Source organism: Pleurodeles waltl, chromosome 7, assembly GCF_031143425.1.
Source record: "Pleurodeles waltl isolate 20211129_DDA chromosome 7, aPleWal1.hap1.20221129, whole genome shotgun sequence".
Lineage (NCBI taxonomy): Eukaryota > Metazoa > Chordata > Amphibia > Caudata > Salamandridae > Pleurodeles > Pleurodeles waltl.
This window is the reverse complement of record NC_090446.1, coordinates 800,463,000-800,481,089: the sequence shown is the minus strand read 5'-3', so window position 1 is coordinate 800,481,089 and position 18,090 is coordinate 800,463,000. Positions and strand designations below refer to the sequence as shown.

The 18,090-nt window shown below is 43.9% G+C and overlaps 1 protein-coding gene across 1 annotated transcript in view; it reads right to left on the bottom strand.

Annotated features, from left to right (window-relative positions):
* LCP2 (lymphocyte cytosolic protein 2) overlaps nucleotides 1-18,090 on the bottom strand; it is a 465,302-nt gene that overhangs the window by 53,331 nt on the left and 393,881 nt on the right. The window contains exon 12 of the mRNA XM_069201712.1: nucleotides 10,453-10,532. Within this exon, the coding sequence (XP_069057813.1) occupies nucleotides 10,453-10,532 (80 nt within the window). The remainder of the gene's footprint in view (nucleotides 1-10,452; nucleotides 10,533-18,090) is intronic.

Here is an 18,090-nt window from a genome sequence, read left to right as displayed (position 1 = left end):
CCACTTTTAAGATTTGACTAGTAGACTTTTCTGCGAAAAGAATAACAGACGTTTTTTGCAATTTTGTAAAGGGTTTTGTTTTTATAACCTTTTGATTATCTTGCATATGCAATTTTAGAAAAGTCCCATTTGATTTTCCATCATGCCTCTAAAGCCATGCAGCAGGGCTTGACTGCTGCAAAGTCGGGTGAGTATCAGGGTCCTGACAGAGAGGTTTGACTGGGACTACAGTTTCAAGAGCATATGTAATCCATCCCTCAAAAAAAGAAAACTATAAATAAATATCCTTGCCATCTAACTTTCCCTTGATGTTTTTCACAAAAGCCATATTAATATTAGTGTAATTTCTTCATGCCCAAGGGTTCATAACAGTGGCGGCCCGTCCTTTAGGGCAGAGGGGCCACGCCCCCCCACCTTTTGCCCCTCATGAAGAGTGTCTGTCAGGCTGAACAAAGGTCAGCCTTAAAGACACTCTCCATGTTCAGCTCAGGCAGCCAGGAGCAGACATGCGCGATTTGCGCACACTCCTGGCTGCCTGAGCTTAACTTTGCTGGGCTGAGGTCACAGCTCCTATGGGCGTGACCTCCTCTGCTCAGCAAAGGTGCCTCGAGGCCCTCCCCTGAGTGACGAGGAAAGCGTCACCAATTGACACTCTCCCTGGGCGCTTCAGGTTTAAGTCCTGAAGTGCCCAGGGCGAGTGTCACTCAGTGACACTTCGTCACAGAGTGAGGTGGGGTCAGCAGTCTCAGTGACCCCATCCCACCCTGTGACGAGGCTGGGACTGCTGCCTTCCCCAGCCAATGAGGGAAGGCAGCAGTCCCAACCCTCCTGGGACCTGGAGGCTGAAGGGAAGTGTGTGTGTGTGTGTGTGTATGTATGTGTGTGATGTTTTAAATTGAATGTTTGGTGCGCACATGCATGTTTGAGTGTTATGAGTGTTGTTAATGGTTATGCGTGCGTGCGTGTGTGTGTGAAAGAATGAGTGTGTGCAATCTTTTAAAATGAATGTTTGTTGCGTGCATGCATGTTTGAATGGTATGAGTGCTGTTAATGGATTTGCGTGCGTCCTTGCATGTCTGTGTGTGAAAGAATGAGTGTGTGTGTGCATGTGTGTGTGTGTGTCCCCGCCCCCTCCCTCCTAAAGCTGTCGGGCGCCACTGGTTCATACGCTTATCCTCGCCTTCCAAAGTAGCATGACCTTGAATCGGTGAAGCAGATCGAATGAAAACATGAATTCATGAATGGTCATGCGATTCCACAGGAAAATTTTATGAAATAGGTGTGCTAGAAACAAATATTGTACCCCACTCCCCGCCATTGAGTAGACAACTGGACCATATGTCTGAGCCTCAGGGTAATTAGGGAGTCAATCAATGCACCAGCATCAAAACTTTCCCCAGATTCCGAACAAGTATTAAAGTCACTTAAAGGCAAGAAGTTTGTGCATTTAGGGGCGTAATTAGAGACATGATTAGTGAAAGCAGTGCTAAAATTGATTGTTCAACAAAGAGGGCAATATGAAAGGAGCCTAGTGAGTGACATAGGAGTCAAAAGTCGACCTGTGTATCAAGGATCAATTAAAGTGTATTTGATGAATAATTGACCGCCTTCAAGTAGGTTTTTCCTATAAACGTGTGCTACCAAATACCCCATAGGGTACTGCTATGTCAAGGTCAGTGCCCAATGAACCCTTAAGACAGGATGAACCCTTAAGACAGGACTCTCTCATAAACAACATACAATTTGATTCAATGAGCAAATTAATTTTGTAAGCATGGCGTGGGATGGAGCAAGCATGATGAAGTGCTGGGAAACCTTCTGGTAGCCACCTGTTTTATAAATCATAAATACAATATATACATAGCATGCCATTTTTAAGGGTAGCAGAGACCTCAATTACCTTCCGTGAAGGGTGCATGAGGCCTTAACTTCAGCTTATAGATGGTATTTGTTGAGGGAACGTTTGTAAAGCCAAACAATCAGAAAGAGAAATATCCTGTGTCACCAAATGCTTTCTTGCATGTCAGGAGACTGATGCTTCCTGGTCAAGGAGGGGTGGACGGTGGCATACCTTTGGCCCAACTTTGGCATGATGCTCTTGTACCTGTTGCACAGAGACAGCCTATTTATGTAGGCTGCTACTGGATGACACAATCTAACCTAAAAGACAATCAGCCAACTGAACTTCCTCTGAAATGGTGGATGAATGTTCAGTACATTGATGATGAATAATTGATTTTTAAATTATAGGTTTTCATTGCAAACGATGCATTCACTGTCCAAAGCCCAGCTTCCTCTCATATTACTCGTTGACTTTATGCTTTTCTTTGACATTACACAGCACTACACTGCATTTTTGCCAGGTTCACATTACAGAAATATCGTAAACATACAAAACACATAGGGCCTCATTATGACCCTGGCGGGCGGCGGAGGCCGCCCGCCAGGATCCCGCCCTCCATTATACCGCTCCGCGGTCTGAAGACCGCGGAGGGTATTATGAGTTTTTCCCTGGGCTGGCGGGCGGTCTCCAAAAGACCGCCCGCCAGCCCAGGGAAAAACTCCCTTCCCACGAGGATGCCGGCTCGTAATCGAGCCGGCGGAGTGGGAAGGTGCGACGGGTGCAGTGGCACCCGTCGCGTATTTCAGTGTCTGCAAGGCAGACACTGAAATACTTTGCGGGGCCCTCTTACGGGGGCCCCTGCCGTGCCCATGCCATTGGCATGGGCACGGCAGGGGCCCCCAGGGGCCCCGCGAACCCCCCTACCGCCATCCTGTTCATGGCGGCTTTCCCTCCATGAACAGGATGGCGGTAGGGGGGGTCAGAATCCCCTCGGCGGCGCAGCGAGCTGCGCCGCCTTGGAGGATTCTAAGGTCAGTGGAAAACCGGCGGGAGACCGCCGGTTTTCCCGTTCTGACCGCGGCCAAAGCGCCGCGGTCAGAATGACCAAGGGAGCACCGCCGGCCTGTCGGCGGTGCTCCCGCCCCCGTTGGCCCTGGCGGTAGAGAACCGCCAGGGTCAGAATGAGGGCCATAGTTGTCTCATTTAAGTAGCAGCATTTTGTTTATATATATTTGTTTTTATTTGTGGCATAACTTGCAATATTATTTTTTAATTAACCATCACACTAGCTTGCAAAGTCCAGCCAACTGGCTTCGCCAAATCTTATTTTACAACATGTACTGCTGCTCTAAAAGTCAGGTAATAATAATGATTCAAAGTCATAATGCATTTCACATATAGTTTACCTTTGGGCTATGTGGAGGCAGCCAAAATATGTTCCCCTCCCACCAGGAAATGAGAGTTTCTACCTCCACACTGCCCTCACCTTGTGTTGCATCCATAGTAAAATGATTTTAAGAATCCTAGCAGGCTGTCAAATAACTGAGGAGGCCACGCTACCTACATAGGCCCTCATTCTGACCTTGGCGGGCGGCGGAGGCCGCCCGCCAAAGTCCCGCCGTCAGGTTACCGTTCCGCGGTCGAAAGACCGCGGCGGTAATTCTGACTTTCCCGCTGGGCTGGCGGGCGGTCTCGTTCAGACCGCCAGCCAGCCCAGCGGGAAAGAGGCTTCCACGATGAAGCCGGCTCGGAATCGAGCCGGCGGAGTGGAAGCTGTGCGACGGGTGCAGTTGCACCCGTCGCGTATTTCACTGTCTGCGCAGCAGACAGTGAAATACATGTAGGGGCCCTCTTACGGGGGCCCCTGCAATGCCCATGCCAGTGGCATGGGCACTGCAGGGGCCCCCAGGGGCCCCGCGACCCCCCTACCGCCATCCGGATCTCGGCGGTCCGACCGCCGGGATCTGGATGGCGGTAGGGGGGGTCAGAATCCCCGCGGCGGTGCAGCAAGCTGCGCCGCCGCAGAGGATTCAATGGGGCCGCGGTACACTGGCGGGACCCCGCCAGTGGTGCCGGTCCGACCGCGGCTTTACCGCCGCGGTCGGAATCCCCATTGAAGCACCGCCGGCTTGTCGGCGGTGCTCCCGCGGTCCTCCGCCCTGGCGGTCAAAGACCGCCAGGGTCAGAATGAGGGCCATAGTGTTTACATGTCCTATTATTTAATGATTAATTGCTTGCTGTGTGATGCAATGGTGTTATTTGCTGAGAAATGGCTAACCACTCCCTCAGTTTAGAAGGATTGTGCTGGTGCTATGCTGACATTGACTTAATTTACGAGAAGTCATTTTTGTAGGTAAATATTCTTCTATGTTTTAAATATTTATAGGTTCATTTAAATGAAAAATACATGGTTCATTATTGATAATGGTATTCGTCTGATTTTAATGCGCTTATATTTAAGTATAGAAATATTTAGTCAACTGTCTGCGGCATTGGATTTTATAAGGAACACCCTGTGGTCACCGTTCCAATTTCCTCGCAATCATCAGCGCAAATTGTGCACCCATTAACTACAATTTGCATGCGGTTATTTATATTGCTTCTGATTTAAGTTTGTTATCTCTAAATGGCGAACTAAACAAGTTAATCTATTCAGGGGTGCTTAACAAAACATTTTATACACTTCTACTCCTCCCGTATCTGAATTGCATGAAATTTTCCATGGTGCAAATCTTAAGGTTAGAAACCCTCGAAGGGCATCAGTTGAACCACCATTGAAATTCCTTTTCTGTGGCAAACTGGAATTGTAATTCAAATTTGATTAAAAATATACCCTAAAACATTTGCATTCACTGTTCATTTATTGTTTTTGTCTGTGTCTAAAGTAGGCACATCTTCTGCTTGCTCAAATGCAAGATGCTTATGAGGATTCATTGTCTGTTTTTGTTTTAATGTCAATAAGGCAGGCGTGGCTCCTCCCCTGGGGGGGGGAGGAGCGTCGCCCCACTGCCAGCAGCAGCTGCAAATCTTTTACTACAAAAACAATAATAAACTGTGTTTATTATCATTTTGTAGTAAAAGACTGTGACGAGCACTGAGGGAAGTGCACTGTGCACTCCCCTCAATGTGCATGTATGTTTGGTCGGCTGTCTCTGGTCGACCAAACACACATGTGCAGTAGGCTCTCTCCAGCCCAGCACTGTGTTGCTGGGCTGAAAAGAGCATGCACAGGCTCCCAGTGTGCCTGGGTGCTCCCAGCCAATCCTAACTCTGATATAAGCAGCGTCGGGATTGGCTGCAGGGCAGGTTGGAAGCCTGTCCCTGCAGCAGAGGAGCAGCGTGGTGGGGGCGGCAGTGATGGTCCAGGTAAGTGTTTTTTATTTTTTTATTACTTCCCTGCGCCGGCCTCCCCGTCCCTAGAAAGCACAGCGAGCAGCTCCTGAAGTTAGGTTCAGTCGTGGTGCTTCAGTGAAAGATGCTCTTGAGTCAGTCAGCTAAAATGCTTTTATTCAGGTGAAAGCCATTAAAGGATAAACATTGGTAAAACATTGTTCCATACATAGAGATGAATACTTTAAAATCACAAAAATGTATTACAATTGTAGATAAAAATTCATAATGAAATCCAATGAAAGATGCTCTTGAGTCAATTCAAATGGCTGCCTGCCTGTCCAATTGTAAAAAAATATTATTTTATTTATCACTGTTTGACCCGATCAAAGAGCATAATTATTAATTATTTAGTATACACATATACTACCTATTTTTTATTTAAATTTATTGACTTAGGGCCTGATTTAGATATTGGCGGACAGATTACTCTGTCACAAAAATGACAGATATCCTGTTCGCCAAAATCTAAATCCCATTATGTCCTTTGGGATTTAGATTTCTGGCAACAAGATATTCATCACCATTGTGATAGAGTAACCAGTCCGCCAATATGTAAATCAGGCTCTTAATATCTATATGAGCGAATGTAGGAGACCCTCTGTGTATTAAATTGTGTGAACAGTTGTTAATCAGCAATTTGCTCACGCTGCAACATACGTTCTGTATCCCAAAAATACTGTCAAAATGTAATTGGGTGCAGCTTGTGGTACAGGGATAGTGCGTGCCATGGAGGTCTGCGTGTGGTGAAAGCTGAGGGATCGATGTCCGAGGGGTTCTAGAATGGAATATGTGGGACAACGGTTGTTGGAGGTAGACAGATGAAGTTGTGACTACCTGCTCTCCAATAAAGAGTTGTACAACTTACCTTTGAAAGTCAGATATTTATTCCACACAGCTGTGTTTTCTACAAACCACTTGCACAGATACATGAAAAATAACTTTTGTGAAGAAATTGACTTCCACATTAAAGTGAAGATTCCAGGTGATAAAGGTATTTATTTTGATTTTCTACCAGTACCTTCCATGTGTTTTGCTCTGTTGCCCCAATACAGCACCAGTAGACTTTTTTTGGTGAGTCTGTGTTACTTGATTTTGAGATGTGTTCACATAAAGGATGCTCTAAGTATCAGCCTCAGTACCAACCAGGAACCCTTTCCTTTGAGGCTCAGAAGAACTGAATAGAAACTGACTGCTGCAAAGGAAAACCCAGTGGCTGACTACTTACTGAAATCCTCTGTAACAACTCACTGTGAAACCACACTCATATATGTAAACAGTGGTTGACAACTAAATACAATAACTGAGGAAATGTTTATTGCACCAGGGCAGCCAGATTTAACCAAGCTTCTATCTTTTTAATGAAGCCCAAAAATTAATAAAGGTTTATAGTCCATAATAGACGCCCACAGTAGCTACCTCCTACAAACTCTGAAATTATAACAGTGTTAAAAGAAACACTTGAAATGTTTCTACAATTACTAAATATTATGGAAAGATCCACTGACATCTAGTTCAAATCCAGACTGTAACACAAATTAAGTGACCTTAAAACCCATGTCATTTAAAATATGGATGCTATGCTATAAATGTCTCCTAATTTAACTTGTGTAGGACCTGGCCTTTTTTGCATGGTTACCCCAACATTTTTGCTTTCCCCTAATCTTCTTTTTTGTTGGGTTTAGGACTCTGGGCACTTTACTACTGCTAAACAGTGGTAAAGTGCATTCACTCTCTCCTCTTAACATGGTATAATTGTTTTACACCTGTTTTAGCATATTTGATTTACATATAAGTCCCTTGTAAAGTGGTACACCATAAACCTAGAGCCTGTAAATTAAATTCTACTATTGAGCCTGCAGCACTGATTGTGAAAACTACTGAAGAAGAAGCCTTTTATGTTTTGCATGTCTTAGTAATGACAAACAGACTATTTTGTTTTTCACTACTGTGAGGCCTCTCATAGGTTATCATTGTGATTTCCTTTATACACTTTTAAGTGGTAATTCCCAATCAGAAAAGAGTAGCTACGTGATGTTCGGTATGTCTGGAATGGTAATGATAAGTCCTACTTACTGCTGAAGTTTGATTTCACATTACTATTTTAGAATACCACATTTAAAAATTATGCACTACTCTGTGCTTATGACTCTTTGTGCAACGCAGCTTGCCACCAATACACGGCTGGACTGGGTGCTAGCTTCACTTTGTGCATACTCTCCAGACAGCCACAACACAGGAAGGGATGGGTGCTACAGGGGATACATCTGCATTTATCTGCATACTGATAGTCATCCTGTGTAGGGAGAGGGAGAGGTGGTTCACACTTACATGTGAATAAGTTGTGTCCTGTCCTCACACAAAGGGCTGATTTACCCCCTACTGATCATCATTCATCAAATACATTTTTGAGTATAAGCACTGCTGCACTGACCCCATGTTTTAGACACTGTGTGGGACTTGTAAACAGACACTGCTGGCTCTACAATCTGCACATTGCCAGAGGACTGTTGTGCTGCCAGGAGGAACTGCCATTTGAATTACTTAGCTTGTTGTGCTGTCCTGCTGGGCTGTAGGAAAGACTGCCGCTGTGCAATCTACCTTATATGCTGACCTGCTGCCTGTTAACCTGCACTTGTGCCCTACCAGTGCTCTCTAAGGGGCTTATTTGCTTGCATCCTGTTCTCTCAAGGTTTCAGGATCATGAAAGACCTCGTTGCTACTTCTCTCCACCACTGCTGCTGGGAGAGCCCATTCTGGGAGGGCTAGTCCATTGCCAGCACTTCCTCCAGCATCAAGGTTCCACTTTGTGTATAAAGAACAGTGCTTTGACAAGAGGAGTGGCTTGGGTGCATAGGGGGGTGTGGGGTGTGCCTACATTGTTTGCACCCTGCCCTGCCTTGTGTGGTCCTCACAGAAGTGCTTCATACCAAGTAGCAAATGGAGAACCCAGGACTATCCACAGAAGAGTTCAGGCAGTTTGCAGAGCAACTGCCCCCGCTTGCCACCTTCCTGCTGCCCGAGTTGATGAAATACCGATTTGCCTGCCTCCCACATTGATGGGAGGAGGCCACTGCACTGCTCATGCTGACCCAGCACTGCTCATGCTGACCCAGCACAGATCAGAGAAAGCCCATCTCAGCCCCAGAAAGGAGACCATAGCAGTGAGGATTCCATCCTCTTCGTAAGCTCCACCCAGAGCGGCCACAATTCACCAGGAAAGGGGCACTGTATCACCGTAGGACCCATTTGGGGGATGCAGCTGAACTGCGCTCTCGCAAGTAGCTGGATCTTGTCAGTGCAGGGCCACAGAGGTAACGGAGAGGATGCCTCCACCAGTAGCTGACAGGTTGTGGATTTGCCCCCCATCTCAGGATCAGATTGTTACTCCCTTTCTTGTAGTGGTGTTGCAATACAGGTTACGCATTGGGATAGTCAGTTTGGCGATCCCAATCAGGGATCGTTGTGATGAGTTACTGCATTATGTTGAGTAGGCATGCAGGTGCTCCTGTAGCCTACGCCTATGTCATAAATGCACTTGTTTACAATGAGGCTCATAAATCTATAGTAATCCTGCTAGTAGGAGGCAGGATGCACTGGGCCCTATGTTGTTATGGTTATATGAGGATTTCATCTGGTTGCCTCCGAACCCCACTGTGTTACCTACACATTATTTATGGTTTAATGATGGTGATATATGGTAATTTATGTGTTTTTTCATAACCTGACTAGCATTCAATGCACTAATAGTATCATATGTAATTTTAGCTTTGCATTTTTCAGGATAACACGTTCTATCTAAGTAATGGCATTTGATGCACAGAATTAAGGATTCCGGTTATTTTGGCCTAAATGTATGCACACTATAGTATCTACATTTTTTTATATTCCTGTGTGGATTGTATTTTGTGGTGTATTTATTGTGTTGCTGTGAGAGTGTTCTGCACAAACTCTTTACACATAGTCTATGATGATAAGCCTGACTGTTCTGTGCCAAACTACTAAAGGGTGAGCACAGGTTATCTTTGGAATGTAACTTACTTGCCCTGAATAGAGTGGTGAGTTCTGTCTGGCGTAGGAGCATACCCAAGCCAACCAGAAACCCATTTCTAACACCTCATCTATCCAATGTGTGGCATCACCTATAGTTTTCTTATGCCCATGTATTTGTGTGTGTCCAGTTAGTGTTGTACGTTATTACATAGAAAAAAAACATTTAATAGAATACCATTAGTGAGAAACTTTCAGGATATATACCATTTACCATTTCATAGAAACCAATTTATAGACCATGTTTTCTTTCCAAAATTGGCTTCTGCCTATTTATTTTTAAGGTGTCTGCCCCAAAATGCTATCCATCTCTTAACCTAAGGCCCCCTCACTACCTCTAAACTCCACTCATCCCTGATCCCTAAAAAACCCTTTATATGCCTAAACCCAACTCATCCCTCAGCCCTTCAAACCCCACACCACCTATAAGCTCCACTCCTCCCCGAACACAAAAATGTCCCTTCACCATCCCTAATTGTCACCTATTCATGACCCTTAAAATCCCTCACCAGCCCCATAAACTTCCCCATTCAGACCTCTAAAAATCTTTTCTACAAATAAACTCCACCTATCCCTGAACCCTTAAAACCCCATAACACCATAAACTCCACCCATTCCCAAACACTAAAAACCCCTTACCACACCAAAAGCCTACCCATCACTGAACCTTAAAAACATTCACCAGCCCTAAACTCATAAAATAATAGAACCTAAAAAACGTCAACACCCTTACATGCCACCCATTTCTTAACTCTAAGCGCCTTCATCACCCCTAAACTCCACTCATCGAAGTCTAAAAACCCTTACCATTCTAAACGCCACCCATCCCTGAACCCTAAAAACTCCTTATCGCCCCTAACCATCACCCGTCTGTGAACCCCCAAAAATCCTTACTATCCGTAATCTTAATCCCAGTGTGTGATTTTAATGTTTCCTTAAAATTATCTTTCCTTTTACGTGTTTCCTTTAATTTTCTATTTATCTGTATATCCTTAAAATGGTCTTCTCTTAGGATTGTTTTTCCATGGTTTGGTTTTGTCCAATGTGTTTTTTTCAGTTTTTGGTTTTCCATTATTTCACATACATCAGCTCAGTTAGTCAGCAACGTATTATTAATTCAAGAAAATGTGAAATGACACTTGTTTAGGAAATGATGACCTGTTTTTTACCTTGGAGAAGTTGAACTCATTCGAGAGCCATCCCACTTTTTTTCAGCTGGCAGAGGAGGTTTTGGTATTTTCGGAACCACCTGAAAAAAGCCAAATGAGAGTTAAAAATAATTTTTAAAATGCAAGCAACACAAAGGTCATAGTGGCTCCCAACAGTATATGTTTGTCAAAAAGTTACTGTTTACTCAGGTTTCCATCTCTGTTCACACCCCCTATGCTACTTTGAAAAGTGCCTCAAGGTCAATTTTTCGTTTCTGCATTTGCTTTCGCTATGTTGAAAAGCCCCATACTTACACAATTATAGGTATGCATCTCTGATTGATATGACAAAGCAAAGTTATTAATTAATTATGGTAGGGCCTTTTTCTAAATTACCTTTTTAACAGAACAATGTATAATTGTATTCAGTAAGCACACAGTGTTCTACTGGAGCCATTATCATGTTATTTGTATACTCAGTTAATGCCTTCTTGGCTTGTGTTATCTTGGCTCTGCTACAGAGGTCCCACAGCCTTCATCATCCAAGTAGCGGCTGCTTTACTGTACTAGGACCTGGACAGCCTAACTATTCCTAATAATTGCATGTAGTACCTTCCATTTGCTCTGACTCACTACAACATTTCACTATGAAAGAGGATGCCCCTCCAGACATGGAAGCCACAAAAAAGTACCAATTAAATTAGCATAATAGCATGCAAAGTATCCTCAGTACATTCCAAATGCCACTTAGTATAAACAAATCCTTGCTTCACATTCTGGCCACCAGCAATGGTTTACCAGAAAAGTGAAAAATGTGGGAGTTCTGTATGACAATGATGTGGGAATTTATATTACAACTGGGTCCATTTGCTAATGATCACAGATGCCAAATTGAGATAATTCCTGTGCCATTGTCATAAAAGTAAGTTATACCCTTATTATGATACTGTATGTATGTGTCTATATTGGAAAAAAAAGATCTTTGGTGAAAAAAAAGATTGGGCCTATGCTATTTTGATTTTTAGACCACCAGCAACTGTTAAACTACTCCCATTTCCTCCATGAAAATATTACAGAACCATAGTGTGAGCACAAATAAACGCCAACCTAGAATACATAAATTCCACATATGTGGGCCTTCCATATTATCAAACTCAACATTTTGAGGCATTTCAGAATGCATTTCCTTTTCTAATTGTTGGGGAAATCAAGAGGACCTCTGCTGCTCCTCAGCTGCTGCATAAAAGGCTGCTCAGACTTCCAAGTACTTTGGCACATAGCTAGTGCCCCTAATCTGATAGAACAGGCAAAATGCAGCCAAATGTTTACCCGTCACCTTACATAATCTTAATGGTTATCCCAGCTGTCACCTAAATAAAATTAAAAAATTTAAGAAACTGGAGAACAGAAAGTGTCCAGGATTTTTCAGGCCTGTGTCATGTTTAAACAAACTCTGCAGCATGTTTGAATAAACTATGCATCAAGCCACAGAAATATGAGACTTCTCAGCATCAGGACAATTGAAGCCATCTATAAAGGTTGTCTATGCTGCTTGAATGCTGTTTCACTTGAGCCGTCGATCAGCTGCTGCTCGGCTATCAACGAAGGTTGTTGGCGTAGAAGCTAACAATGAAGGTTGTTGGCATTGATGCTCAGCGTCAAGTCTGGCGATATTTCCAGTTAGTCAGAGAGGAGTACACTCTGACTACAGCCAAAGGTCCAGGACCTTGAGGGCAAGAAATGTGGTCAGGTCTCACTCCTATAAGAAGCCAGCAGAAGGGACCAGGTCAGGTCCAGTTGGGGTGGTCAGCTGAAAAGTGGGAAAAGTGGGAAAAGGCCTGTGGAAACTTGTTGTAGCCTATAGCTTAAATAGGAAGTCAGCCAACTGACTCTTGGAGTCACTCCTGGTGTGTTCGGTTCAAGGCAAGCAGGCCCAGTCTTCCTTCAGGTTTTTGAGACAGCAGGGCAGTCCACATAATTCTTTCAGGGTTGAGGAGTGTTCTGAGGAGGGTTCAGTGGATGCCACATTTGTGCTCAGCGCCAGTCTGTGGGTAGGGTGAGGTCCTGGGCCCAAACCTAGCAGGTCAACTCTTCCATTAGGTTCTTCAGACACCAATGTAATCCTTTTTCAGATTCCTATCAGGTCCAGGAGTTTTCTGCAGAGGGTACTGATGATGCTACTTTTATGGCCAGCGCCAACCTGTGGGTGGGGGTAATAAATAACCACTTGCCAATGTGGTAGGGGTTCCTTGAGTCAACCCTATGCATTTTTTAAAACACATCTTGTGTGTCTTACTATAAATTATCCCACAATGCCTCTCTCTACGTAAGTCCAAGCTAGCAGGATCTTTCTTTCCTTAGAGCTTTTTGGGCAGACCCTGAGACGTAGCTATGCAAAACCTCTCCCACTGGGTTTGGAGACAAGCTGCCTAGAAGGACAAGGGAAGAGGGCAGGCCTGGCAGTTTATCTACTTTTGACAGGCTAGGCCTCTCTTAATTCTAACCAGTGCTTGAGCACAGCCCCCTGGGCTTCCTGTCAAGGAAAAACCAACACCTCCTCACACCTAAGGCCTTTGTATTCTCTCTGGGAGCAATCCACATCTCACCACAGGGGGACCATCAGTAGCCAAGAGACATTTGAACACTGGCAGAAACATTTCCAGAAATTTAGGTAGGGAGAGGTAACTGTTCTAAAACTACCTTTTCCAACACAGTCAAATTTTGATTTCACGATTAAGTGGGATTTTTAACAACTATTAAAATGAATCATTGAATATTATTTTTAAATGCTATTAACCCTCAATTTTCACTATAAGGTGTAATAATGTAAGCAAATGTTTTCTCATGGGGCAGCTAACCTTGTCAGGGTGAATAAGAGCTTTTGGGACCTGTTCACTGGCAGGACATGTGTAACATTAACTACTTAATGTCCTACTTTTGAATACTAAGAATCCTGACTTTTTGGGCAATAAGGTCTTTCTAAGGGGTCATTTATAAATGTTTAAGAGGAAGCTTTAGGCCTGTCAAAAGGGTGATTTTGACAAGGTGATTTGAATTGAGCTTAAAACGGCACATCCAGGTTGCAGTAACAGGTCTGGAGACATGCTTTACAGTGCTACTATAGTGGGTGTCACAATTTGTGCTGATCCCTACTAGTAGCATTTAATTTACAGGCCATGGGCACATGTAGTACCAAATACTAGGGACCTATAAAAAATAAAATGTGTCAATCTGGTGTGTGCCAACTTCAGCATGTTTTATGGGAGAGCACATCACTTTGATGCTGGTTAGCAGGAATAAAGCTTGCATGGTCCTAAAGCCAACAAAAACAGCCCTGGGGAAAATCTGGGAGAATACTACACAAACATTGGCCATTTCCCTACAGGGTTCATTTTGTATACTTATCTGAGTATACCGCTGACTTTCATATCTAACACATGCTCTCCAATGGCTAGTATGCACTCTCTTGAGGCACGCAATAAGGAAGATAGGGGGTGATTCTGACCGCGGTGGACGGCGGTCGCCGCCCGCCACGCGGTTCCCGCCGAAAGACCGCGGCGGTCATTCTGGCTTTCCCACTGGGCTGGCGGGCGACCGCCGAAAGTCTGCCCGCCAACCCAGCGGGAAACACCCTTCCCACGAGGACGCCGGCTCAGAATTGAGCCTGCGGTGTGGGAAGGTGCGACGGGTGCAGTTGCACCCGTCGCGAATTTCAGTGTCTGCTAGGCAGACACTGAAATTCTTTTTGGGGCCCTCTTACGGGGGCCCCTGCAGTGCCCATGCCATTGGCATGGGCACTGCAGGGGCCCCGCGGCACCCCCTACCGCCATCCTGTTCCCGGCGGGAGAACCGCCAGGAACTGGATGGCGGTAGGGGGTGTCAGAATCCCCATGGCGGCGGAGCGCGCTCCGCCGCCATGGAGGATTCTCAAGGGCAGCGGAAAGTCGGCGGGACACCGGCGACTTTCCGTTTCTGGCCGCGGCTGAACCGCCGCAGTCAAAATGCCCAGCGGTGCACCGCCAGCCTGTTGGCGGTGCTACCGCCGACCTCCGCCATGGCGGTAATTACCGCCAGGGTCAGAATGACCCCCATAGTGTTTTGTGTTTTTAGTCCCTCTTTACAAGGTGCAGATTTGGCTCTCACTCATGTGGAAAATCAATCTTAGGACATTTTTGTTTCTCTACTCTCTGATTGAGGACTAATCTTCGATATTCCCCCCTACATTCGCTTTATTCAATATGCAATGATTTATAGTTAATACTGACTTTCCATCTGCTATGATGACTCTCTGAGCACTGTCAGCGACAAATTAATGCCTGATTTCCATGACAGCCTGATACAGTACAGACCAAAGACGCATTCCTGTATGTCATTTATCACAGATATTCTTTCGAAATTGATTTTTTGAAAGAGACAAGGGTGGGATTGTAAACACAAAAAAGAAAGCTTTATTTTATCAATATATTACAATATTACTTACTATTCACACTTATGGTGAAATTTATTGCTACTATATAGATCATTTTCGTAATAGTTTCTATTCAAATTGTATAAGCTAGGATAGGGCTTTGATTTAAAAAAAAAAAAAATTTAAACTTATCCATGGTTTCCTATTGTTCTTGAGTGTGTCATTCCATAATAAGAAAGGGTTTAAGTTTCACTAATTTTCCCAGTCATATCTCATTAGTTTGATCACTGTCTGAAACACAGCACCATTAAATAACATTCAATGAGTTCCCAGAGGATTGCAGTCCAGGTGGCTTTCTGTCTCGGGTTGGCTCTGACTAAATCATTGGTGCCTGTGGGGTCTAGAAAGTATTTTCCTAAACTGTGTTCTGGAGAGAAATCCAGAAAACGTATCATGATAGAATGCAAAAGGTTATGGAGACAGAGAAAATTCTGAGGGCCTGGAAAAGAACCATTGTAACTGGACTTCTCCCCCAGATGCGCTTGTGAAACTTCTTCCCTCTGTCAGAGAACTGAAGAACGGTCTTCGACAAAAAGAGCCGTTAGTCTGGCTGAGGAATCCCAGCATTCAATTGTTTGTGGGCTCAACCGTAGCAGTGGAGACACATGCTGCAACTCGAATGTGTGGAATTACATCAAAAAATAATTTCTTAAATCCTCGAGTCTTTTGGAGCATGAATAACTACATTGCATGCCCCATTACATCGCTACATAATAGGGACAAGATTGAAAGCTTTCCCCAAAAAGACATGAACCAGGGGACGTATCACCACGAGTTTAGCCAGCGAGCAGCCGAGCCCGTGTTATGTGCCTGAAGTGCATGCGGTTCTTTCATTTTCCCTAATATTTCTCTGAGTACTTTATTTTCAGATATTACAGTTCAAAAACAGTGAGTCAGCTTTGTTTTTTTCTGTTTCTGAGCCGTGCTGTCTGAAAATAAGCAGTAAACTAAGTAAATGAAGTCATGTTACCTTCTGCAGAAGCAAAACCAGGCACTCTGTTTTACGCTGCATATTCAGCCCCTTTTGCTACATTTTAGATATTAGTGGAACGCTGAGCTTTTTACATAGAAGTTCAAGATTAAAGAGGGACCATAAAACAGAAGCTTTCAGCCTTTTATTGATGCAATTTCTAAATTTGACCCACTGAATATTTTTGACAGAGAACATTTTCCAGAGTCAACATTTTGGCCAGGAACAACCACGAAGTTTCATTCAAATGCACTCTATCACTGGTCAACCAGGTACAGCTTCTCTACCCGAGTCTACCACTCCCTACAGAATAACTCTAAATTTGATTTCTGATTGTTTTTTTTATGGAACCTTTTTGGTTTTTACAACAATTACATACCCCTACACTGTTCATTCTTGATTTCTATGTAATTATTCTTGTGGAATCGGTTTAGGTTTAAATCATTTGGCTTGGCAATGCAACGCTCTTTTTTCCCTATTGTATTGTTCTTTCAACATTGTTTCAACTGTATAATTGTATTTATATGAGGAAAGCGTTGTTGCTTGAGATACTCATTAAGAGTGAGCCACACATTTTTGTCAGAAACCAGTTTTACCTTCTAGTGCAATTATTTAATCATTGGTAAAGTTACTCATCATTCACATCAAGATTGTGACCTCTCGCTCCCTATCTTTATCCCTCTCTCACCTCCCTATTCTCTCATTGATAGCTTAACGCTGGAAATTACCAACTTTTGTTTGGCATTACCCCAGATTTTTGCATTCTGTTTCAGACCCCATTTTGATGGCTTCAGAACTCTGTGACCTGTGCCCCTGACAAACCAGTGATAAAGTGCTTGCGCTCTCATTTTCAAAACATGGGTAGAATTGTTATACATCTGATTGACATATAAAATTAGATGATCAGTCCCTATTATATTGTACCACCTGTACCCAGGGTTTGCAAATGAAATGCTGCAGCTCTCATTGTGCTACTCACTATTGCAGCATGGCAGAATATGTCTCTAGGTCTGCCACTGCAGCCTAGGTGCACAGTTTGAAACTGCCATCTTGATCTGACAAAATAAACATTGAGTCAGGCCTAAATGTTGGTTTTAAGAAATTTAGGTCACCCCTAATAGAGGCCTTAAAGCCCCTAGGGCGTGGGCATGGTGTTTAAAATAGCAGGACAAAGCCTTCAAACTCATCTTTCATTCTTTCAAGGTTGGGTGTCCTGTAGGTTACACTGGTTTAAAATATTACCTAGAATAAATGTTAAATTCAGTTTAGAAATAGCTAGAAAAATGGATCAAGGAACTTATATTAATAGTAATTTAAAAGTCAACTTAATAGTCGTGTTGGATTTTATATCACTATTTTGAAATAACACTTTTGGGAAGCCACTATTTTTCTGCTAAGCCAAAAGGCTTTCCTACCAGTGTCCACCTGTCACATGACCCCTGATGGCTCCCCTGTGGTGAGATGTGTATCGCTTCCAGACAGCGGGCAAATGTCTCTAGATGTCGGGAGAAAGTCTCCTTTCTTGTCAGGATGGACTGGGGGCTTTACCCAACCCCTTCTTTAGCATCAAATGGTGCCTACCTTGTCATTGGCAGCTGAAACTCACACCTAGGCCTCGCTCCCTCTTGTCTCACTAGTCAGGCTAGCAACAAACCCACTGGGAGGGGTGGAACTGACCAGTACTGGTTTAAGGGGTGGGAATAGGCTTGCCATCCATTCACAAGTTGGCACTGGGCATAAATGTGGACCCCACAGACTGCTCCTCACAAAACTCCAGGACCTGTGAAGAATCAAAAGGTGACCTGCCGGCTCCTGGAAGAACCTGGAGGGAGAATGGACCTGCTCTTCAGATAAACATCAATACTGGGAGTCAAGACAAAGAGTAAGTGGTAGCAGGGAAGAAGAGCAATTAATTAATTAAACTGTGATGATGTGTTTAGCTAACAAACTGTGGCTTTAGAACATGGCTAAAGGATGATTTGCAATCCTTTCTCGGCTTGTCATCCTTAGAGGGATCCAACACAGCCCTTTGAGACTACCGAATTGGTGCATAATAGACATCCAAAACGAAGCATATGTAAAACGAAAAATCAAAACCATAACAACATCTTGAAACTCATTCTCAGAGCCTAAAAAGAGCATGCATAAAATGCATACAAGATGAAATGCATTATTGTTCACTGAATATCTAAAAGTCAACATCCCAACTAGAAGATGGATT